The 20,651-nt window shown below is 36.6% G+C and overlaps 2 protein-coding genes across 2 annotated transcripts in view; both read left to right on the forward strand.

The window, feature by feature from the left end:
- On the forward strand, positions 1-18,466 carry LOC112868419 (uncharacterized protein C18orf63). The gene is made up of 10 exons (XM_086683225.1): positions 1-114; positions 1,778-1,946; positions 4,461-4,539; positions 6,341-6,397; positions 8,501-8,612; positions 9,172-9,213; positions 10,776-10,852; positions 16,017-16,126; positions 16,947-17,043; positions 17,156-18,466. The coding sequence occupies exons 2-10, from the start codon at positions 1,813-1,815 to the stop codon at positions 17,288-17,290; spliced, it is 843 nt and encodes a 280-aa protein (XP_086539351.1). The 5' UTR covers positions 1-114; positions 1,778-1,812; the 3' UTR covers positions 17,291-18,466.
- LOC147575691 (uncharacterized protein C18orf63-like) overlaps positions 17,773-20,651 on the forward strand; it is a 14,894-nt gene continuing 12,015 nt past the window's right edge. The window contains exons 1-2 of the mRNA XM_086683335.1: positions 17,773-17,782; positions 18,387-18,607. Coding sequence (XP_086539461.1) covers positions 17,773-17,782; positions 18,387-18,607 — 231 coding nt within the window. The remainder of the gene's footprint in view (positions 17,783-18,386; positions 18,608-20,651) is intronic.

The raw sequence follows: 20,651 nt of genomic DNA on the forward strand, positions 1-20,651 counted from the left end.
ACGCTGGGAGGGCAGAGAGGGGAGCGCGGGAGAGGCGGCTGAGGAGCGCGGGCCCTGAGGCCGGGAGGCGAACGGCCTTTGAAGGCGAACCCGGGCCGACCAGGAGACAAAGGGGTGAGGGAGCCGGGCAGGGAGCGGGGAGGCCGCTGCAGGCCCTGCCGTCTCCCCTCCCGCGAGAAGGGAGAAGGCTCGTGCTTCTCCCTCGGGAGGCTGTGGCTTCCATGGGTTTTAAAAACGTGCTCCCGGACGTGGTTCCCCGCCAGGAAGCGATCCGCGGCGGCGGGGGGGAGGGGGGACCCCGTGCCAGCGCCCGGAGCAGCGCGAGCCGACCGTGTGGACCAGTGGTGATGGCGGAGCAGGGTGGGGGGGGGACGGGCCCCAGGTTCCAGTCTTCAGGGCACCTTTTTTGACGGGTTAGTCACAGGGTCGGCGCTTACACCCTGGATTTCAGCCGGATGAAGACCTTGGCCATGTTTCCACCGCGGTCCTCTAGCCTCCGGGCCGCAGTTTGGCCCGCGGGCCCCACAGGCCGCGGGCTGCTCAGACCCCGGCCCCGGGGCCAGGCTTGCTTGACAGTGGGCTCTGGGAGCCCCTGCTGCTGGGTGATCGCCCCGAGGGAGGGCAGTGTGGTACCGAGGTTCCCGAAGGACACGTGAGCGCCGGCGGCAGGGTATCCGGGAAAAGAGAAGACGCTCTCTGTGACTTGTCCTGGTCGCGAACTCGAAAAGCAGATTTTTGCGCGCTCCTGAACAGAGCAGTGCGGTTTGCGTGCTTTTTTCTGGCTAGTCTTTGAAGACAGGCGGAAGAGGAGGGGGACTGCTCGAGGGGCAGAGAGATGGGGACAGAGGATCTGAAGCCCACAGGCTGACAGCAAAGAGCCCCGTGGAACTCAGAAACCCAGAGATCGTGACCTGAGTGGAACCCAAGAGTCAGAGGCTTAACTGACTGAGCCACCCAGGCGCCCCATCTGCCAGAAGATATTTAAAGGAACAACGACAAAGTCATTTTTGTGGGAAATGCGTTTTAGAAATAAAAGTAGCGAATCACAAACTTTCGCCTATGTCTTTGACTGAACTTCTTTAAAATATGCACAACACAGGGGCGCCTGGGTGGCTCAGTCGGTTCAGCATCTGACTTCGGCTCAGGTCATGGTCTCACGGCTGGTGAGTTCGAGCCCCGCATCAGGCTCTGTGCTGACAGCTCGGAGCCTGGAGCCTGCCTTGGATTCTGTGCCTCCCTCTCTCCCTGCCCCTCACCTGTTCATGCTCTCTCTCTCTCTCTCTCTCTCTCAAATAAATGTTAAAAAAATAGGAACATTAGAGAAATTTATTAAATAAAGACAATGTGATAGAAATAGATCTAGTACCTAGATTAGGCATTTAAATAGCTGGTTTTCGTATTATTATATTCAAATTATTTAGGATGTAAAACTTCGGGCTTAAAATTCTAGATTATCTTTTTGAAATGATGAAAATTTTCTAATGTGTACTGTGATGGTTGCATAACGGCAAACATAGTAAAAACCATTGAATTGTATAATATAAATAGGTGAGTTGGAGGTTATTTGCATTACATCTTAATAAAACTTGTACCAAAAAGTTCTAGCAGGTAAAAAATTCTTAAAGATAAAATGTTAGTGATATTTAAATGCTGAAGTCTGCTAATTTGTTTTTACTGACTTATTCCAACACAATATCAAATATTCTGTAGTGGGTTGGTATTAAATCCCTATTGGTAAGAGAATTTATTACCGCTTTATTGTTGTTTATCTTTAAAGGCCTGATAGCTGAGACATTCAGTCAACAGGAAAATATGAATGATTCGAGGCAGCAATCATTGTTCTTCATCACATCTCCAGATTTACACAAACTCTGTGCTGTCAGGATAATACTGAGTAATGGGGTGGCGGATACTGAGATTAGGAGTACGCAAATGAAGATGTGCAGGTAAAAAGTACACTTTATGACTGAGGCTTTCTAAATTTTTTGAGACTTATACGCACTGTTTTAGAAGTATCTCCTTTTGGGGCGCCTGGGTGGCTCAGTCGGTTGGGTGTCCGACTTCAGCTCAGGTCACGATCTCGCGGTCTGCGAGTTCGAGCCCCGCATTGGGCTCTGGGCTGGTGGCTCAGAGCCTGGAGCCTGCTTCCGATTCTGTGTCTCCCTCTCTCTCTGCCCCTCCCCCGTTCATGCTGTGTCTCTCTCTGTCTCAAAAATAAATAAACGTTAAAGTACCACAAAAAAAAAAAAAAAAAAAAAAGAAGTATCTCCTTTAAAGCAAACTACTCTTCTACTCAATCTGTGTATATAGTTTTATTTTTTTTATTTTTTTTTTTTTAAATTTTTTTTTTCAACGTTTATTTATTTTTGGGACAGAGAGAGACAGAGCATGAACGGGGGAGGGGCAGAGAGAGAGGGAGACACAGAATCAGAAACAGGCTCCAGGCTCTGAGCCATCAGCCCAGAGCCTGACGCGGGGCTCGAACTCACGGACCGCGAGATCGTGACCTGGCTGAAGTCGGACGCTTAACCGACTGCGCCACCCAGGCGCCCCTGTGTATATAGTTTTAAATAAAGGAATTCAGTTTTCTTCTGACCAGGTATATCGGATTACATTTGGGGAAGGACTTAAAATACTTGAGATGGGATATCACACTATTGAGTTTTTATATTTGTGACTTCTTGTGTGATGTTTTTAATTTAAATTTTTTACAGACATTGATGAATTAGATCAGACTCCCCAAAACTTGGAGATAGAAATTAATATTTATTGAGTGCCTACTGTTTATGGACACTTTAGGAGATACTGTAAACACTTCAGATGACAGTTTCTCTTAATTTTCGGGTCAGCATAAGATCACTTCTGAAGACTGTTTCTCCAAGAACTGTCTTGAAATATCTGACCCAAGGTAGTCTGAAAAACAGCTTGGTTGAAGCCTAAAGTATAACTCCATGATTGCTGAGGACCCAGCATGTATTAGTCCCTTAAATTGTTTGAGGTGCTCAAAGAAGGACTCTTAGAATACATGACAAGATTACATGTGTAGCTGCCTTTCTTGCAGAGGAGCAAACAGAATATTGCTAGGAGCCAGAAATAAAGAAGACACTCTCGAGTTGTCCTCCCCATTTTGTTCTTAATTACAAAACTTTCCTTCTTCCCTTTGTATATTCTCCCATCAAGTGCATCCAGGAGCCTGTACCCTTCCTGCTAAGGTGTAATTTGAAACCTATTGAACATTTACCTGCAACTCCTTTTGGAAACAAATAGGTGGAAAACCAGAGATTTTCTGCTGTTTACTCTCAAACCGTGCCCACAGAGTGGGATGTCTTGACTCAGTCCCAGTAGCTGACAAAGAGGCTGGGACAGATTGAGAGGAGACTTCACTATGTCAGACAAAGGCAGGCACTGCAAAAATCAAGTGCTTGCTGCACTTGGTTCTGCACCAGCGTTCTGAGGAGAAACAGGTTGGCCCGTCTTACTTTTTGAGGAAACCCCTCCCCGCTCCCCACACACACACCCATGTCTTTTAAAGTTTGTTTTCCTGATGATGAATTTTGAAATTTTTCATATTTCCGTTTCTAGTCCCTTTCATGTTTTATCCACCTTTTCCTTGATCTTTGAAACAAAATTGATGGTAATTTGAATTGTGATGATTGTTGTTACGAGTTCATTTGGCTGTTGAATGCTAAACTGAAACAACCACCCTCTTCATTTTGGCTTGGAAAAAATTTTCTTTTTAAAGGAAAAGCATCCAGTCGATAGTTGTAACGGTGAAGTATTTGATCACTGATAGATGAATCCTTACAGTCTTGTCTCTAATGCCTCCTGATCACCACTTAAAAAAAGGAAAACAGAAGAAACAGAAGTTAAAAGAGCTGGATTCTTAACAATGTTTAGACATCTTCAAATCTATACTTGGACAGAAATGGAGTTTTAAATGAGGAATCTAAGTTCACAGATAAAAGAGATTGGGGGGGCACCTGGGTGGCTTAGTGGTTGGGCAACCGACTTCGGCTCAGGTCATGATCTCACAATTCGTGAGTTCGAGCCCCGCATCGGGCTCTGTGCTGCCAGCTCGGAGCCTGGAGCCTGCTTCGGATTCTGTGTCTCCCTCTCTCTCTCTGCCTCTCCCCCACTCGCACTCTGTCTGTCTCTCAGAAATGAATAAACGTTAAAAAAAATTAAAAAAAAAAAAGAGATTGGGAAACTCAGATGCAGGGACATGTTTTCATATTAATATCAATATTTGGAACCTAACATTCTTAAATCTTGGATGAATACCTAAATATTCAAGTTACCATGTTAAGTGTGGGGAGAGATACAGAAGTCTATAACACAGTCCTTCCCTAGAAGAAATGTAAACTTTTGAATAGAACTAAGCAACTTTCTAAATGTTCTGATAAAGTGAAACCAGACAGTGGGCAAATCCACTTTACAATTAATACATTTCATCTCCACAGGCAATTGCTGTTTTTGCACCAAGACATTCTTACATCACCTGTGCCTGGAATATTAAACCAAATTTGGGTAGTGATGGCGGTTAGTATTTTAAAATTTTATGAAGTGTTATTACTAATTATTGGGAGCAATATTGATAAGAGAATTAATTATAGCTCAAATTGAATGTGGTTTATGAAGCCAAATTACCTGTATTATAGTTTGAGTGAATCAATTATAGACTTTAACTTTGATATACCTGATATTTAAAATTCATTTTCATGGTTCTAATTTAATATTTTTTTCTGTCATAAATACTAAGATAAAGACTATGAATGAGTAAAATAATATAGCATAATTTTTTAAAAATAGCATGGGCTTAATATTTTTCTTACATTTTTTTTCCTTAGAATTCCATTAAAGTAAAGGAAGAAGTTTCCCATTCCAACATATGTCCAATTGTTTTTAAAGGACTTAGATCAACAGTGTTTTTAATTTGGAAACTGTATTTAAAATTTTTTTTTTACACTTAATAAAATTAGAATGAATTTTCCCAGTGCTGTATGTTACTGGGAATGATAATGAAATGCCAAAAATCTTTATAAAAATTATATTATTCTGTGATTTTTGTCAAAAATCTTTGAGAAAAGATCCTCTTACTCTCAGATTTCATTTCCTCAGAATCCAGTGAAATGAACATTTATTAATATTAATAAGCTATCAATAAACTTTTAGTTCCTTTATTTTTTCTTCTATGTTATATGGTTATATATTCATCTTATCTTTTCGTTCTTGATATCATTTTTAAGATATCATTTTACTTGATATCATTTTACTGTTCATAGACAAGTAAACACTAATAACTCTTATTTGTGTTCTTTTCTGCCTGAAAATCTTTATGGAACAAGGAGGACATTGTTTCAGAGTTCTCACAAATTCAAATATCCTAATCTTGGCAAGAATACTAAGAGGAAAGCAGGCATATAAAAATATGTTTTGCTTTCTTACAAAGATATTACGTAATTTTTTTTATATTTAAAGTAGAAAATGGAATTATTACACATACTATTTTAAACTTGCCATCCATTTCCCCTTGAACAGCCTCTCCTGGATGTTATTCTGTTTCATGGTTGAGGCTGTGAAATATTTTATTGTATTGGTGTATAATAATTTAGTTAATATTTTCTAATGCACGTCTGAATTTCTAGTTGTACTACTATAGTGCTTCAGAAAGCATCATTGAAATTATATCATTTTTATTGGTCTGGAAGTTTCTATGGGTTAAATTTCTAGAAGAGGGATTGCAGTGCATTTTATACTATATATATTTATACATTTTATACTATAATCTAGATAATGCTAAATTACTCTCTGAAAAGCTTGTGCTGGATGGCATTTTCATAAAGAGTATATTGAGAGAACCTGTATTTCCATATCCTCATAAACACTAGATATTAGCAGCCTTTACATATCTGCCGATCTGTTAGGTTAAAAATAGTATCTTCTTTGAATTTCTGTGTCTTTCATTGGTTAGTTAAAGCACTTTGGACTTTTGAACTTTCTCTTGATCTTACAGTTGTGTCCATTTTCTTTATTCATGCCTAGAAATTTACTGTGTGTTAAGAGAGATGTTAAATATTATAGAAATGTATTAGCCTTTTCCTTTTCTAGGTTTGTATCACTCCCAAAAAGGCTTTCTTAACTTTGAGAATGTACCTACAGATTCTGTTTTAGGGAGAGAACGATTATCACTTGCTTCTCCAACACATAGGAACTGTTAGGGTGATGGCCTGATGATGTGTCCTCTGCTGTATAATGTTTAAATTCTTTTTGTATTTCTTTATTTAATAGTATATTTAAGTAATTTTTATAAATGTGGATTTTTGTTGTTTTGTTGTTGTAGATACCATTTTATAAAGCTGGAAAACTTAATGCCTATATTGAAAAACACGGAGCTAAAGTAAGTTCTTAAGAGAATAATAATTCCAAATACTATTTATAATGATTTTGTATTCAACTTCTTTTTGTCATCAAACAAAACTTAAACTGTCTTTCTCATAAGTTATTGCCATGCATGTGAAAGAACCTGCCTTTTTGGCTTTTGAAGTTTGTGTCGAATTTTTATTATTTCTTCCATAAATTCTTGATAAAATTCATCAATCAAATTATCAGGGTCAGGCATTTTCCTTGTGGGAAGGTTTTTAACTATAATTTCAATATCATTAATAGATAATAGAACTATTCAAGTTATCTAATTCAAGGAATGTGTTCATTTCCTCTAACTTGTCACTTGTACTGACATAAAGTTGCTTCTAATACTCCCTTAATTTCCTTTGCTGTAGAATCTGTAGTGATGTTACTTCTCTCATCCTGATACTGGTAACATGTGTCTTTTTTTTCCCCCCTCCCTAATCAGTCTTCCTAGAGGCTTAGCAAGCTTATTGATTGCAAAAAACAAGCTTTTGGTTTTGTAGATTTTCTCAGTTGTTTTGCTGTTTTGTATGTCATTGATATTCATTTTGGTCTTCATTATTTGTTTTCTTATGCTTATTTTGGGTTTAGTTTACTCTTCATGTTTTAGTTGCTTCAGGTGGAAGCTGAGGTCATTGATTTGAGAACATTCTTTTCTAATATAGAGACATTTAGTGCTACAGATTTTCTGTAAAATATATGTTTTGTTTTTATTTTTTCTCTAATTCTCCTTTGATTTCTTCTTTGAACTATGGGTTAGAAATGTGTTATGTAGTTTCCATATATTTGGGGATTTTCCAAGGCTACTTCTATTATTGTCTTCTAATTTAATTGTAGTTAGAGAGCGTGTTTTGTATAACTTGAACCTTTTTTTAATTTATTGAGGCTTATTTTATGGCCCCAAATATGGTCTTTCTCTGGGTTCATGTTTGAGTTTAATGTTGCAATTTGGCCTCATCCTGCTGCTTGAAGTCCTATTGATAGTATCCTTAATTAAAATATCTGTGAAACAAATTGAACAGATTTGGTCTTCTTCCTTGCCAGCAAATTAGTTACTTATATTCTGGGAAAATTCACCAGACCAAAAGGTCACAAAAATGAGGGGTGAATAATCTTTGGGAGACAATTCTCCTTGGCATGTCTTGCTAAGAGAAGCAATGGCAGCATCTTCTTCTAGGCTATATTTGCAAGGATATTTGTATAGAAAACAACCTTGGTTCTTTCCTCAGCCCTGGGTATTTCCCTTACATGCACGTGCTAATCTGTACTTAGCTGATGACTCAAGACGGACTCTGCTGATCTCAGAGTTTGCTCTCTGTTCAGTTCTCTCCCTCTAATGCTTTGCCCTCAACACCAGCTCACTTGGCTTCTTGGACTCTCAGCTGGCTCCTCAATGAAGGGAACCCATGGCTCTTCCAGGGTTCTCCTTCCCTGCACCACAGCCTAGAAACCCTCCTTAATCAATACAGAGGAGGTAATTGTAGGTTTCCCGTCTCTTAAGGATTGCTCGTCTTTATTGCTAGATGTCCAGTGTCTTGTGAACCATTGTTTCATATAACTTGCCCAGTTTTTTAGTTATTCTAGGGGGAGGATAAATCTGAGCCTATTACTTCTTACTACTCAGAAGTAAAAGTCGTGATTTTTCAAAATTCTCTACAAGTAGAGACAGGGTGCTGGTTTCATGTGTGCCTATGTAAGTATTTAATTGTTTTCTGATGTTGAATTAAAGTGAACAACAAGGAAAATTATTATAGTATCGTTCTGGGCTGGTTTCCTCTGTGCAAAGCAACATACAAAGTAAAGTGTAAGGTCCTACCTAGCACAGGAGTTCAAAAGTTCAGGTTTATTGGGCCAGGATAAGGAGGGAGAATTTGGGCATTGTAGCATGATAGTCTTCCTGGTTTCAAAGCAAATATGTTTTAACACTTCTTTAACTTTAGAACAAGATAGGATTACCTATAGTGATGACTATAACTCATATCCCAAATAACCCAATTTGTTTGGTGGTGATCTAAACAAACATTTTCTTTGAGTTTACAGGGGCATGCCAATTGCTGTGAATTTGCCCATGTTTTTTCTTTAATATGTTTAGGTGGAGGCTCCACAGAGAGTAATCCCTGTAATTCTTCAAAACTGCCTTTCATACTCACTCATGGCTAGGCTTGCTCCAGCCTGGAATAAAACTGGCCATCTCTTGGTGCAAGGTGACTTTATCTCTTTCAGTCATCAGGGGTTTCTGAACTAGATTATTTCTATTATGGGCATCTATTTTAAATTTCAAGATATATCATTTTGAGGGAATAGTTTTTAAAGTTTCACCCCAACTAAGCCTTCTTAGGCAAGTCCACAACAATATAAATGTCCTCTCCTTACTTAGGATGGTATCCAGAGGCCTACTGATGTTTTTTCAAATAATTTTTAAAAATTATATAATACTTGATGTTTGGAAAGGAATAACTATAAGTTATGGAAAATTATGATAAAATGAACACAAATTACCAACATTGTTGGAATCAAAAGGCTCTTCTGGATTTTGTGTTGAGGTCTGTCCATTTTCTAAGTATTTTATGCCAGGAAATAAATATTAGAAAGAAGAATTTCTGAACTTGGATACTTTTTGAGTGATTGTATTTTTTTCCGAACTGTCTTCGGATATTCCTTTGTGTAAAACTGCATTTTAAAATATTTTGCGTAGCTTTGATAATTTATCAAGCATGATTTATAAGTTATAATAATAAAGCATGTCCTATGAATTTTTTTAAGGACGAGAATTTCTTTCTCAGATGGGAAAGCAAAGTGCTGTTGGTAAGTAAAAATGTAGAAGTCAATAGATAAAACATTAATATGGTCAACAGTTGTTAAATAAAACAATGTTACCGATTGTTGGGTTTACAATCAATGATTAGGTTATGTCATAATTGAATCGGTTGTTAATATAATCACAATTTACCCAGGACATCACCTCTGGGTCAAAATATATGTTCTTACCTATAAGAGAAAAAGTTAACTTCTCTTAATTGGAATAAAATCTATATTTTTAATTTCTCTACTTAGTTAAAATTATGACCCTGAAGGAATTTAATTCTACAGGCATTTGTAATGTATAGTTTCCAGAATCATATAATTAAAAATTGTTACTATCGTTGTAAGTAAAAGATTTATTGCTTATGAGAACACAATTCTTCTCCTTAAAAGAGTAAAGAAAGATTGTCTAAAGAGACAAAGATGATCTGAAATACACAGTTTACAGTACAGTGTAATGTGTTATTGATAAGCATGGCTGTTTGGCAGGTAGACCTGTTCCTAAACAGTAGTCTAGAGAGAGCAGAGAGGTGGAAATCCTAAATCCAAGGAGACATTGATCAATCATGGTAGCTTTCATCACAATTTGTTCATTGCCTTAAATCCTGAGCTAGCACCTCTAATCCAAAACTATTCGCTTTGAGTTAACTTTCAGGCTGAAGCCTGTTTGCCTTCCTTACACTGGTTTTGTTTTTAAGTTGGACAGTGGCAGTCACTGTGCTCTAGCTCTGGACAAATGGGTTCATTACAGAAATTCAGTTTCATCCCCACTGTCAAGAGACTATAGCTGCCAGAGATTAAAGAGAAAAGTTTAGGAGAACAAAATCCCTCACTCTTGTATTACAGTTTTTCTTTTAGTTTTACCAAATGTAATATTCTACAGCAAAACTGACAAATTGTTAAGTGTATATAGCTCATCGGATTTTCACAGACTACGCATGTCCTCATAACCAGTTCTCAGATCAAGAAACAGAACATAACCAGTTCCCTGGAAATCCCCTCATGCTTTCATCCAGGTACTACCCCTTCCCAAGATAACCACTCTCTGACTTCCATAAGTAATTTTAATTATAGAAAGCAAGGTAGAAGCTTTGGGTCTCTGTGAAATCTATATTTTATCTGCTGGTATATTGATAAGCATTTTTAGGAAAAGACTATGAAGTCAGGAGCTCGGCATGGTACCTCTCCTGATTTAAGAAGACAGTGTCCATTTTTCACATATAATGTATAATAATAGACATGAGGCTTGTAAAAGGTATTTATTGAATTTTTCACTCAACTGTAGGATGACTCGCTGTTTTATTGTAACCCTGCCCTATGACCCCTCAACACATACATGCCCATATATCAGTGTTGTTTCAGGCCTCTGTCTCATCTGCAGACTCTCAAATATTATATGGTGATTTTTAAAAATTTTACCACGTGAGGAAAAAATACATATTCTTAACTGAGTTTCTAACGTGGATAAATTAAGTTAAAGTCCTTTCTTTCATTACTAAAATAGTTAACTTGATAAAATGGGGTAATAGTTCCATAAAATTCACAGTTAAATATTTTATTTTCAGTATTAGACATCAATGTAACTGAAACTCAAGTTTGTCTAAGTATAGAAGCTTACACAATCAGACTGCCACCACCTGAGGTACCACGTATTTTGATTTCTATAATTTACTAGATTTATTATATACTTAATGTACTATTATTATTACCAACATGCTAGTAGATTTTAGTTTTTAATAAGAAGAGTGATAAGAGCTTTTTATTATCAATATCCATAGTATTATATGCTTAATATATTGATATTGTTCTAAGTCTTTTACTCAAAGAAAACAACATACTGTCAGCTTAACACAGATTTAATCATATTTTCTTGTTCAAAAAATCTCTTTAGATGACTTTCAAGACAACCCTCCCTTGCCTCAGCATTCACTACTTGCCTCTGTTTTCACCTCCAAATATTAAAAGCATTGTTTCAGTTCATACTAAATATCATATCCCCTCATTAGCATTCTAGTAGCATTTTTTTTTTGCATCTATTTTCTTATAATGGTTTTTGCCTTCCTAGTAGAAGGATATGTCTTTTGTTTTACTAATTCTCATAACACCCAACATAGACACTTACAGATTAATAGTAGCTCAATAAATATTATTTTCTTTCTTCTGTTTCAGTGGTTCTCGGTAGAGGGGGGGTAGAGAAGGAAATGAATGATTTTGCTCCCCAGGAGATATTTGGTAATGTCTGGAGAAAAATTTGATTATGACATAGGGGGAGGGTTGTGTTGCTACTGGCGTTTAGTGGTTTGAGGTCAGGGATGCTGCTAAAAAATCCTATAGTGTGTGGGATATCACTATAACTCCACCCTAACAAAGAGTTATCCAGCCCAAAGTGTCAGTAGTGTCCAAGTTGAGACAGATGACTCCTCCTTTGCTTAGAGTGACCCTCTGATTAGTTATAGATCATACTCATATTTTAAGAGCCAACTCCAATGCTACTCCATTCATATTTCTTTAATTTTTTGATTACCTGTTATATTGAGGCACTAGGCAAGTCAAAAGTAAATAAGATCTAGTTTCTGGCCCTTAAGAATTGTGTAAGCAAATAGGGAAACTGACCTGCATAAAAATAAATGGAATGGGCAGCATGACATGAATATCTTGTACTGAGAGGAAACGTCCCAAAGCTTGGAGCCATGGTGACCTCCCAGCCTCTTTTAAACCTTCATGCTATTATGCAGCATACTCACATACTTATTTGTGTGTTTATTATAATTATACTCATTTTTCATATTGCCAATTTACTTTATAATAAGCTTCTTAAGGACTAATATCATGCTTTACTGCCCTTTGAATTTTCTATAGATTATACTTGTGTTTTATATACCCGAGTTTCGAATCAATTAGAGATTGACAAAGAAGAATAAGACATATAGAAATCAGAATACCACCTTTATTATTAGGATGAGAATATAATTTATGGTCCAAAATGGATACTTTTGAGAGTGAAAGGGGCACTAACCTAATGGAATACTGGCCTAACCTGTATGAACTGGAGTCTGTTAAAAGTAAAATCAGATCAGTTAAAGTTGTATTTATTGTATTTATTGCATTTATTGCACATAAAAGAATAATTTGTGAACCAGGAGTCTTCAAGCCAACAGTGGAATGAAGCTCAGAAGGGTGTTGTGACAGGACAGCTTATATAATGAAAATGTGGAAACTATTTTATCTTTATAATGATTGGTTATAGTAATGGAGTTTTCAAAATGACAGGTAACTGGTTAAACATTATTATCTTACTCTGTTTTGGAAAACAATTTAAGTTTTATGATTTTTAGAGTATTTACAAGAAATAATTGAAATTAAATTTCACTTGTTATACAGTGAGCTAAATTAGGTTTTACTTGCATGGCTTAACTGGTTTTGTCTGCTTAAGGAATTTTCAAGTTTGGTCTCCATTTTATTTAATTCATATATGGTCACACTGTTTATTATTGAAAAAAAAAAACAGTTGTTAAAGAATGTAGCCTATCTGAATCCTAGAATTAAGTAGATTCCCCACCTACGTATGAGAGTAGTGGAAACCCAGAGCTCCCTTGGGAGATCAGGCACCAACCCCAATATGACAGAATGCAGTACACTACTCTTTGCCAGCAGGCCAGCTCCCAAGAGGAGGAAGAAGGAATTGTCCCAATTTTATCAACCAGGTAAGTCACCCCATGGAATGAATGAAAGGGCAGGGAGATATCAGGAATATGTGTTAGAGCTTTCTCAACATGGAAACAAACACCAGAAATGGGCAAGATGTACTTCTGTCTTCTACTCAACATTATGTATTCAACACACACTTGTTCTATTGATTCCCTAAATTATAACTGACCATTAGCTCCTCTAAATCTCACTGTACCTAAATTTTTGATATGGCATTTTTCACATTCCTTTATAAAAATTGGTTTCATACATGTCAGTGTTCCTACTAAGTTGTAATCCCTTTGAGAGTGTTGGTTTTGCCTTATTTGTCTTTGTTCCCCATGTAGACTAAAAGATAATTACATTGAATTTTCCTTTCATCAAAATCTAGTATTGGTTATAGGTCAGGTGAGGGGAATAAAAGTGAGGAGGAGGATGTTTATCATCTCACCCCTTTCTAGTTTATTTTCTATACTTTCATTCCCCTTACGGAAGCGAATTGGGACAGAGGTTAAGTAACTTGCTCTGGGTCATGAAGGGTAGTAAGAAAGAGATTCAGGATTTACAGTTTTTCCTTTGACTCTGTTCATTCTTCTACACTGCATCATACTTCCTTCACCTAGCCTTAGGTTTCTTGACTCAGATTTGTACGTCCAATAGAGCCTGACAGGAGTGGATACTTAAAATGTATTGAAAAAAAAATACAACAATTAAATAACCATGTTTGACAATATAGTATCAAACTAAGTGTCGTAGGAACTACATGACTTTAGAGTTCAGAGAAAAAGGAGATGTTTGAGGGAATTCATATTTGAAACCTTTGGAACTTAGTGTTTTCTACCCTTTCCTTCTTGAAATCATCTGAAATTTGATTTCCCTGAAATAGCTTTATCCAGAATTTCGTACCATTCATTCGTGGTTCTTCTTTCTCTTATCACACTTTAAGTGTTACTATTTCCTAGGGTTCCATTTTCAGCATGCCTGTCTTTTCCTTAGCAGGTTCAACTAGTTCAGTGGTGAGCTGGTGCACTGGTACCTCCCTAATACTCTCGTATAGTTGCAACTTGCCCTCTCAGAAACTGTCACAGGAGTGTACTCATGATGTGCAATCTTGGTTATAATTGTCACCCTCCCTCGCCTCAACTGTGTTCTTCCTTTGTACTTATTCTTGGTTACTGGCATCAACAGCCAATAAGTTACCCAGCTACAGACTTCAGAGTTATCCTTGGCTCTTGCTTCCTGTATCCAGTCAGCCATTAAAGCCTCCCTTGATCTCTGAAATCTCTTCCTCTCTCTCCATTTCCATTGCTCTAATTTAGGTCCTCTTGTTTGCCCAAACTATTAAGATGGGTCTCCATATTGGCCTTTTTTCTAGCCTTTCCTCTTATTTACTCTCTAATTCTTCACAGTGTCGGCAGAGTTCTCTTCCTAAAACAGACAGCCACAACCTAAATATCTCTAGTATCTCAACATTGCTTAGAGAAAATAAAGTCCAAATTCTTTAGATTGGTGTTATAAGGAAGAAGTGATATTTACCGAGTACTTTCTTGTTAGTGAAGGTCTGTTCACATAAGGACATGTTATAAATATTTGTTAAGTAAATACATATAAGAGGGTAAATGTCTTTGGGGGGGTGTGTATGGTGAACACTTGGGTAGTTTTCCAGTCTTCAGAAAGATCTGTGTTGAGAAAATCCAATATAGACCTTAAGTGCTGGTATCGTGGAGATCTCTGCAGCAATTTTCTTGGGTCTCTGAATAGTGTTGAGATAGGCAGAAGAATATAAACTCAAGCTAATGTAAGTGGGTGTATATGAGAACCCATAAACTGTGAACATTTGGACGTATCTATCCTCTCTGGGTTCAGTTTTAGGTTCTGTTTTCCCTCAAATAATCTACTTATTCACCTGTAGTCAGTCTTTCCTGATGTTCATAGCCATCCCAGTACTGACCATCCTTTCTTTTGTCACAGATTGGACAACTCATCTCTTACGCACAGTATGTCACAGTGCAAGATTTATCTCCAGTGCACAGGACAATATTCATTCTTAGTGTCTTTGCTGTCTTACCTCACAACATAACCAGCACATCTTATCTTCCTGTTCCTACATTCATGTTTTCCTGCTCTGCCCTGTTCCCTCATTTCCATTAGTCTTAATAAATGCTGTCAGAATTCAGAGAAGGATCAATCACTGAACATAGAGGAGATGGGTCTAGCTCTAGGCCTATAAGGCTTTTACTGGTAGAATTCAGATAAATCAGAGTAAGGGCAATGCTTTCAGCAAGTGTATTGTTATGACCTGTCTAGGCAACAACAAAAAAATTGGCCTGTTTAGTTGAAGTTTAGTGAAAAGCAGTAGAGAATGAAGTTAGGCCATTATTTTCCAAAAGCTGTATGATGATATGTTAAAAAGGGGATGAGGGATTATGAAATTATGAGCCATTCTCTCTGACTCTAATACAGTGTCCTCTTAGGAGGACATTAATACTTTATTCTTCACTTCAACAAAGTCCCTCCTTATCTTTGACTCACTGTATTAAAATGTCCCAGAGGGTGAGGAAATGTAAATGAAGAATTCTTGGCAAACTATAAGCTTAAATACCCTGCAGATAGGGCACCTGAGGACCAGAGGAAAAGCATTCGAGATAAAGGATACAGAAGGAGAGTTGAGTATTGGCTCTCCCTCCCAAAGACCAAATAGAGGAACAACTCTCTGACTCATTCTCCAGTTAAAAAAATTTTTTAAAGTAAAGAAAAAATTAGTAAAGATGCTATTCTGATAAAATGTAAATACCTTCCTTTAGAAAGAATTCAACTTCCTATAAACTAACATCATCAAAACATTGAAAACCACTTGAAATAAGTACAAGATAGGCATTGGGGTTGGAAAGTGAGAGAAAGCATAAAATACGTGATATGTTGTATAGAGAGAAGCAGGGTGAACTGAAACACTGATTGCATTATGTGAGGTGCCATGCACCTCCAATGTAACCAAGCCTTTAACACGACTTTGTAATTGACTGTGTGCACATGTGTGTGAGATATGTGTTTTTTAATGTTCCTTTTGTTTCACAAAATCTTTTGAGGACTAATGCATTAAATCTTATTTCTATTAAAAGCTAAGAGAATTTGATATTTCTCAGAGTGTTATAAAGGATTTTGATACTAACAAGAATGCCATCATTGAAGGACATTCAATTTTAAGCAACTGGTGCTACGTTTTGCCAAGGTGAGATTTCAATTTGTAGCATCTGGGGTGGGTCCAAGGTGTAGTGGTTCTCTCTCATTTTGCTTCGACATCAATGTGTACGAAAGTATAAAGGAATTTTTGAAACTGAGTTGTAACTTGAAAAGTGTTGTCATACTTACAGAAGTCATCAATTTCCTTTATCAAATTAGTAAAATAATTTTATTATACACTTAAATTTTTGTTAAATATAATTTTTACAAAAGTAAAATTTCTAGATAGCTCATTATGAAATTACAACTATTATAATATCAGTAAAACCTTATAAACTTTACGTATAATTAACAATTCATTATCATTTGACATGAGCTGTTTTTTAAGATTGTACCATCTGTAGGGGAAAATGGCTTATTATTTATATAAATAGGACTATTGGGATGAAATTTTAACCTGCTTAGGAAAAAGAACTTTAATTAACTAAGAGAATATGTATGATAATTTAATCATCAAAGCAGGGAAGAGGTAGATAGGGAACACGGGTTTGACTCTGATTCATTCAACTCTTAATAGACTTTTCCCTAATGTCTAACAGTTATAGGCATGCTTCTGTGTGGCAACATTTTATTAGTCATTATTTTGTGTTTATAACTGGCATGTTGTTTGTATCAATTCAATTTCACTTTTTCCTAACAATTCTGGTTGTTGAGATTTACTACAGTGTGTGTTAGGAACTAGGAGCAAATGATTAGTTTTTACTTATGTAAAGAGAGTTGCTAAATCTTTTTGAATACTTCCTAAATTAAGTTACATAGTTAAATAAAATGATATCCAAGAATATTTTATCAACTCTTATTTTTCATAGTATGAAAAGGGGACAAATAATAAGTATTCTTCACACCATACCCCCTGACTGTCCTTTTCATTCATATGAAGATTTCCAGATGCACTGGGATGACCTGGTAAGGAATAGAAACGTATATTATGTTAGAAGCTATTTGATTTTGCTTCTTATGATTTAACCCAAGTTTAGCTTTCTCTTGAGAGAATTTCAGCTTGGTTTTTAATTTTCAGTATGGCTATAAACTTCCAGAAGATTGTGGAAATATTAAAATATACTGCAGCATCTACTTCAAAATGATAGGAGAAAGGATCTTCACATATCCTTTACACATCATGTATAACAGAAGCCCCCTGCCAGCCTCATGATCCAGTCTTGCTTCTGGCCCTGATGTACATCATCCTTTTCAATCTTCTCTGCATCTAAATGAAACTGCTTTCCCCTCTAACTTCTTTTTCTTCTGCTTGAGTGTTTCTTGTTTTCCTTAGTTTTTTAAAATTAAGGATGAGCTTAATAATGATATTTTTTCTCTTAAACGCCATTGCAACATTTTAGGCAACAAAAGGAACTTCAGAGTGCCTAGAAAAATGTTTACATGATTGCTAGTATACAGTAAATAATCCTAGAAAATAACCCTAGAATTCTCCTTAGTCAGGGGCTCCCTCCAGTGGCATTTTGGATATTACTGAAAGGGTGGAATTAAAAGAATTTGTCTTTTAACAGAGATTTTTCTTTTTGGAAGATTATTTCATCTCAGGCAAAATTTAGAGGATCTCACTTGCACTTAATGCAACTGAATGATTTAAGAAAATGTATTTCTTAACATTATTTTAAATTTAATAATAATTACATGTGTTCAGGTGAAACTCTTCAATTGTAATTGATACTGATGTCACATTCCTGTCTCTGTATTCCGACCTGCTAGAGTTTCAGACTGGAAGAAGGAAGAGCCATAATGTTCTCTTTCTGCATTCTACACTTCCTAACCCAAATCTTAATGTAAAATTGAGGCTGACAGAGATAAACTGCTCCCTTTCATTAGATGCAAAGACATTGTTCCAAGTCCTCAGAATATTTTTCATTAGAAAAGTAACCACTTTTCTCAAAGATCTGCTTTTGGAGTTTGAATACAATCTGTATGTGTTGTTTCTCTGTACCGAATTTTTACAGCATTTGGAGATGCAACCTGTTTATTATAAATACTTATTTTTGTAATCTATAAAGGTCATAGTGTCTTTGTTATAAATCATTTTTGGAATATCTTAGTCTGCCAGCTCTGTAATAAGGACACAGTAAGCAGTCTGGAGTGTTAAAATAGAAGGAATCAAGATCCCTGTGATAAAACATACTTTTAGCTTTGGAAAATATGAAATAAATGTATAAAATAGGATTTAGTTATGTGTGCCTTTTAACAGTTACTATTGTAATTACTTTTTAATTCCATAGAAATTGCTCTCTCTTAAGCACAAAAACTGTTCTATTATTCGTTAACATTGTTCAGATACCCTCTCAGCTGCATCAGAAGTCAGCCTATACAGTTCTTTCCAAGAGTAGATTTGGAAGGTGTGTTGCAAAGTTTCCTTTCAGATTTAAAATCTAAACTGCCTCATATATGTGGCTTTCCCATAAAGATGACAACGAAACCATGCTACTACACACAAGAACTAATGAAGCCTCATGTACAGGTAAGAGATTTCATATCCTACTGAGTTTTCCAGGACTTAGTATGCACCTGTCTTACTTGGATCTCTTGCTCTCTCTGAGGGACTACCTAGCCCATTGTGCTAGAATTCTTTTCTCTCAGGTCAGTGTTTCCCTAATGCTATTTGATGTGATTGTACTTGATCATTTGTCACTGACATTTATTGTTATTACTGCATTTAACATAGCAATATAGTAATAGTTGCTTACTGGTCTATTCTAATTTAGCATGAACTCCTGGAGGACAAATATCATATTCATTTTCTTATACCAAGTACCTGGTACAAAATAGATGTTCATTAAAAGTTTTTTTTTTTTTCAATAAATAAATGATCTTATAGTATAGTTTGGAAACATTCACCTCATACAAATCCAAGTTTACTTTGAATTGCCACTTCATTTGAGTCTGGTTGATGAAAAAAGCCTTTGTATAATTCTGTTTACAGAAATCGAATTAATTCAATAACGTTTTCATTGTAAGAGGATACGGGAAGTGAAATCTTGTGAAGAAGTACCAGCGATTAAGTAATACTGATGAAAAAAGTATTCTGGGCTATCTTTACACTCACCAGAATATGATTTCTTTGTCAACAGATAACAAAATTGAAAGGGAAGTTTTTGAGAAACAAATATAAGGAAACTTAAAAAAATTTCAACAATGATCTTTCTTATAAATGATAATTGTGTTTTCATAAAAGGGAAAGAAGAAAGTTTGAACAATTTGAGTAGTCTGAATTGTAATATGAATTATATGAATATTTGTATTGTCTGCTTAATCTCTTTTCTTGGTTCACTGTGTCCTCTGTTTATTGTAGTTTCCACTGCTCCAATGATTTCAGGTTTCACATGACATTGACTTGCTGTGGCTCATGGCATTTTTTCAGTTTTTGTTTCTATTGTCATTCTCTTATAATCCTCAACTAAAATTTGCCAGCGCTAGTATCTGATAGTCCCCATTTATCTTTTCAGACCAGGCTGCACTTTCTGTCCCTGGTGAGCATGGGGATTTGGTATCCTTGAGTCAGGGACACCTCATGTAAATGGTGTAAAAACATGGCAGCCCATTTAGATATCAGGGCCAATAGACAAGGCCATTTTCGAAGAAAAGAATGTGAGTGAATAAATTCCAATTGACATCCTTATGATAATGAATCTTAAGTTTTGCCCAGACATAACATTTTTAGAAGTTTAGTTGCTGGCCAAGTCCGTATCTGTGGAATTAAGAAGAAAATACGTCATTACATAATGCGTTTTTATTGGATATATTTATTGAATACTTAATTATTTCCAGTCCATGTCTGTTTTAGAAATAGTGAATCTGGACAGTATACTTGTTCAAATTTGCTTTTTCAATGTAAAACAACACTTAATTGGAAACCCTGGTCTTTATATTCCTCTTGACAGTAAGACTTTATCATTCTCAGTTTTATTGAGTGCCTTCTGTGTGCCAGCTGCTTTTATGTGTATTATTTCATCTTAATCATAAAAACACAGTCTTGGAATAAAGAATTGTTTTCCAAGTTTTGCAGAAGAACCTGAAGCTCAGAGCATCCAAGTAATTTAACCAAAGCCACACAGTTAAATACATTGCAGAATTAGAACTGAAACCCCAGAGGCAGATTCTTAGTCACAAAACCGGGAAAAGTTTACATCTGTGGTTAAGAGCTCTGGCTCTAGGAACCCTTACTATGTGCATAAGCTTAGGCAAGTTATTTGATCTCCTTGTGCCTCAGTTGCCTTGTAAAACAAGGCATGGTAGTGGTGGTGATAATAACATTTGTTGCAAATTGGGCTCTCTAGGAAGCTGACTCTGGAGTCTAGTGCATGTGATGTTTACTGGGGCTGAACCTGGAACACTTGCAGAAAGTGAGGATGGAAGAACGTGGGGTCAAGGGAGAAGTCAAAAGCAAAGCAGGTAGCAGGTAGCCTTGGCCAATCTTCTGAGGAGCTCTAAGGCTAAACAGCTCATCATGGTGGTTTTTTATCATCCAAATAGCCAGACCTTTGTGCCCCCTCCTCCATCTGCCA

The sequence above is a fragment of the Puma concolor genome, chromosome D3 (assembly GCF_028749965.1).
Source record: "Puma concolor isolate L17-30 chromosome D3, mPumCon1.1.hap2, whole genome shotgun sequence".
Classification (NCBI taxonomy): Eukaryota; Metazoa; Chordata; class Mammalia; order Carnivora; family Felidae; genus Puma; species Puma concolor.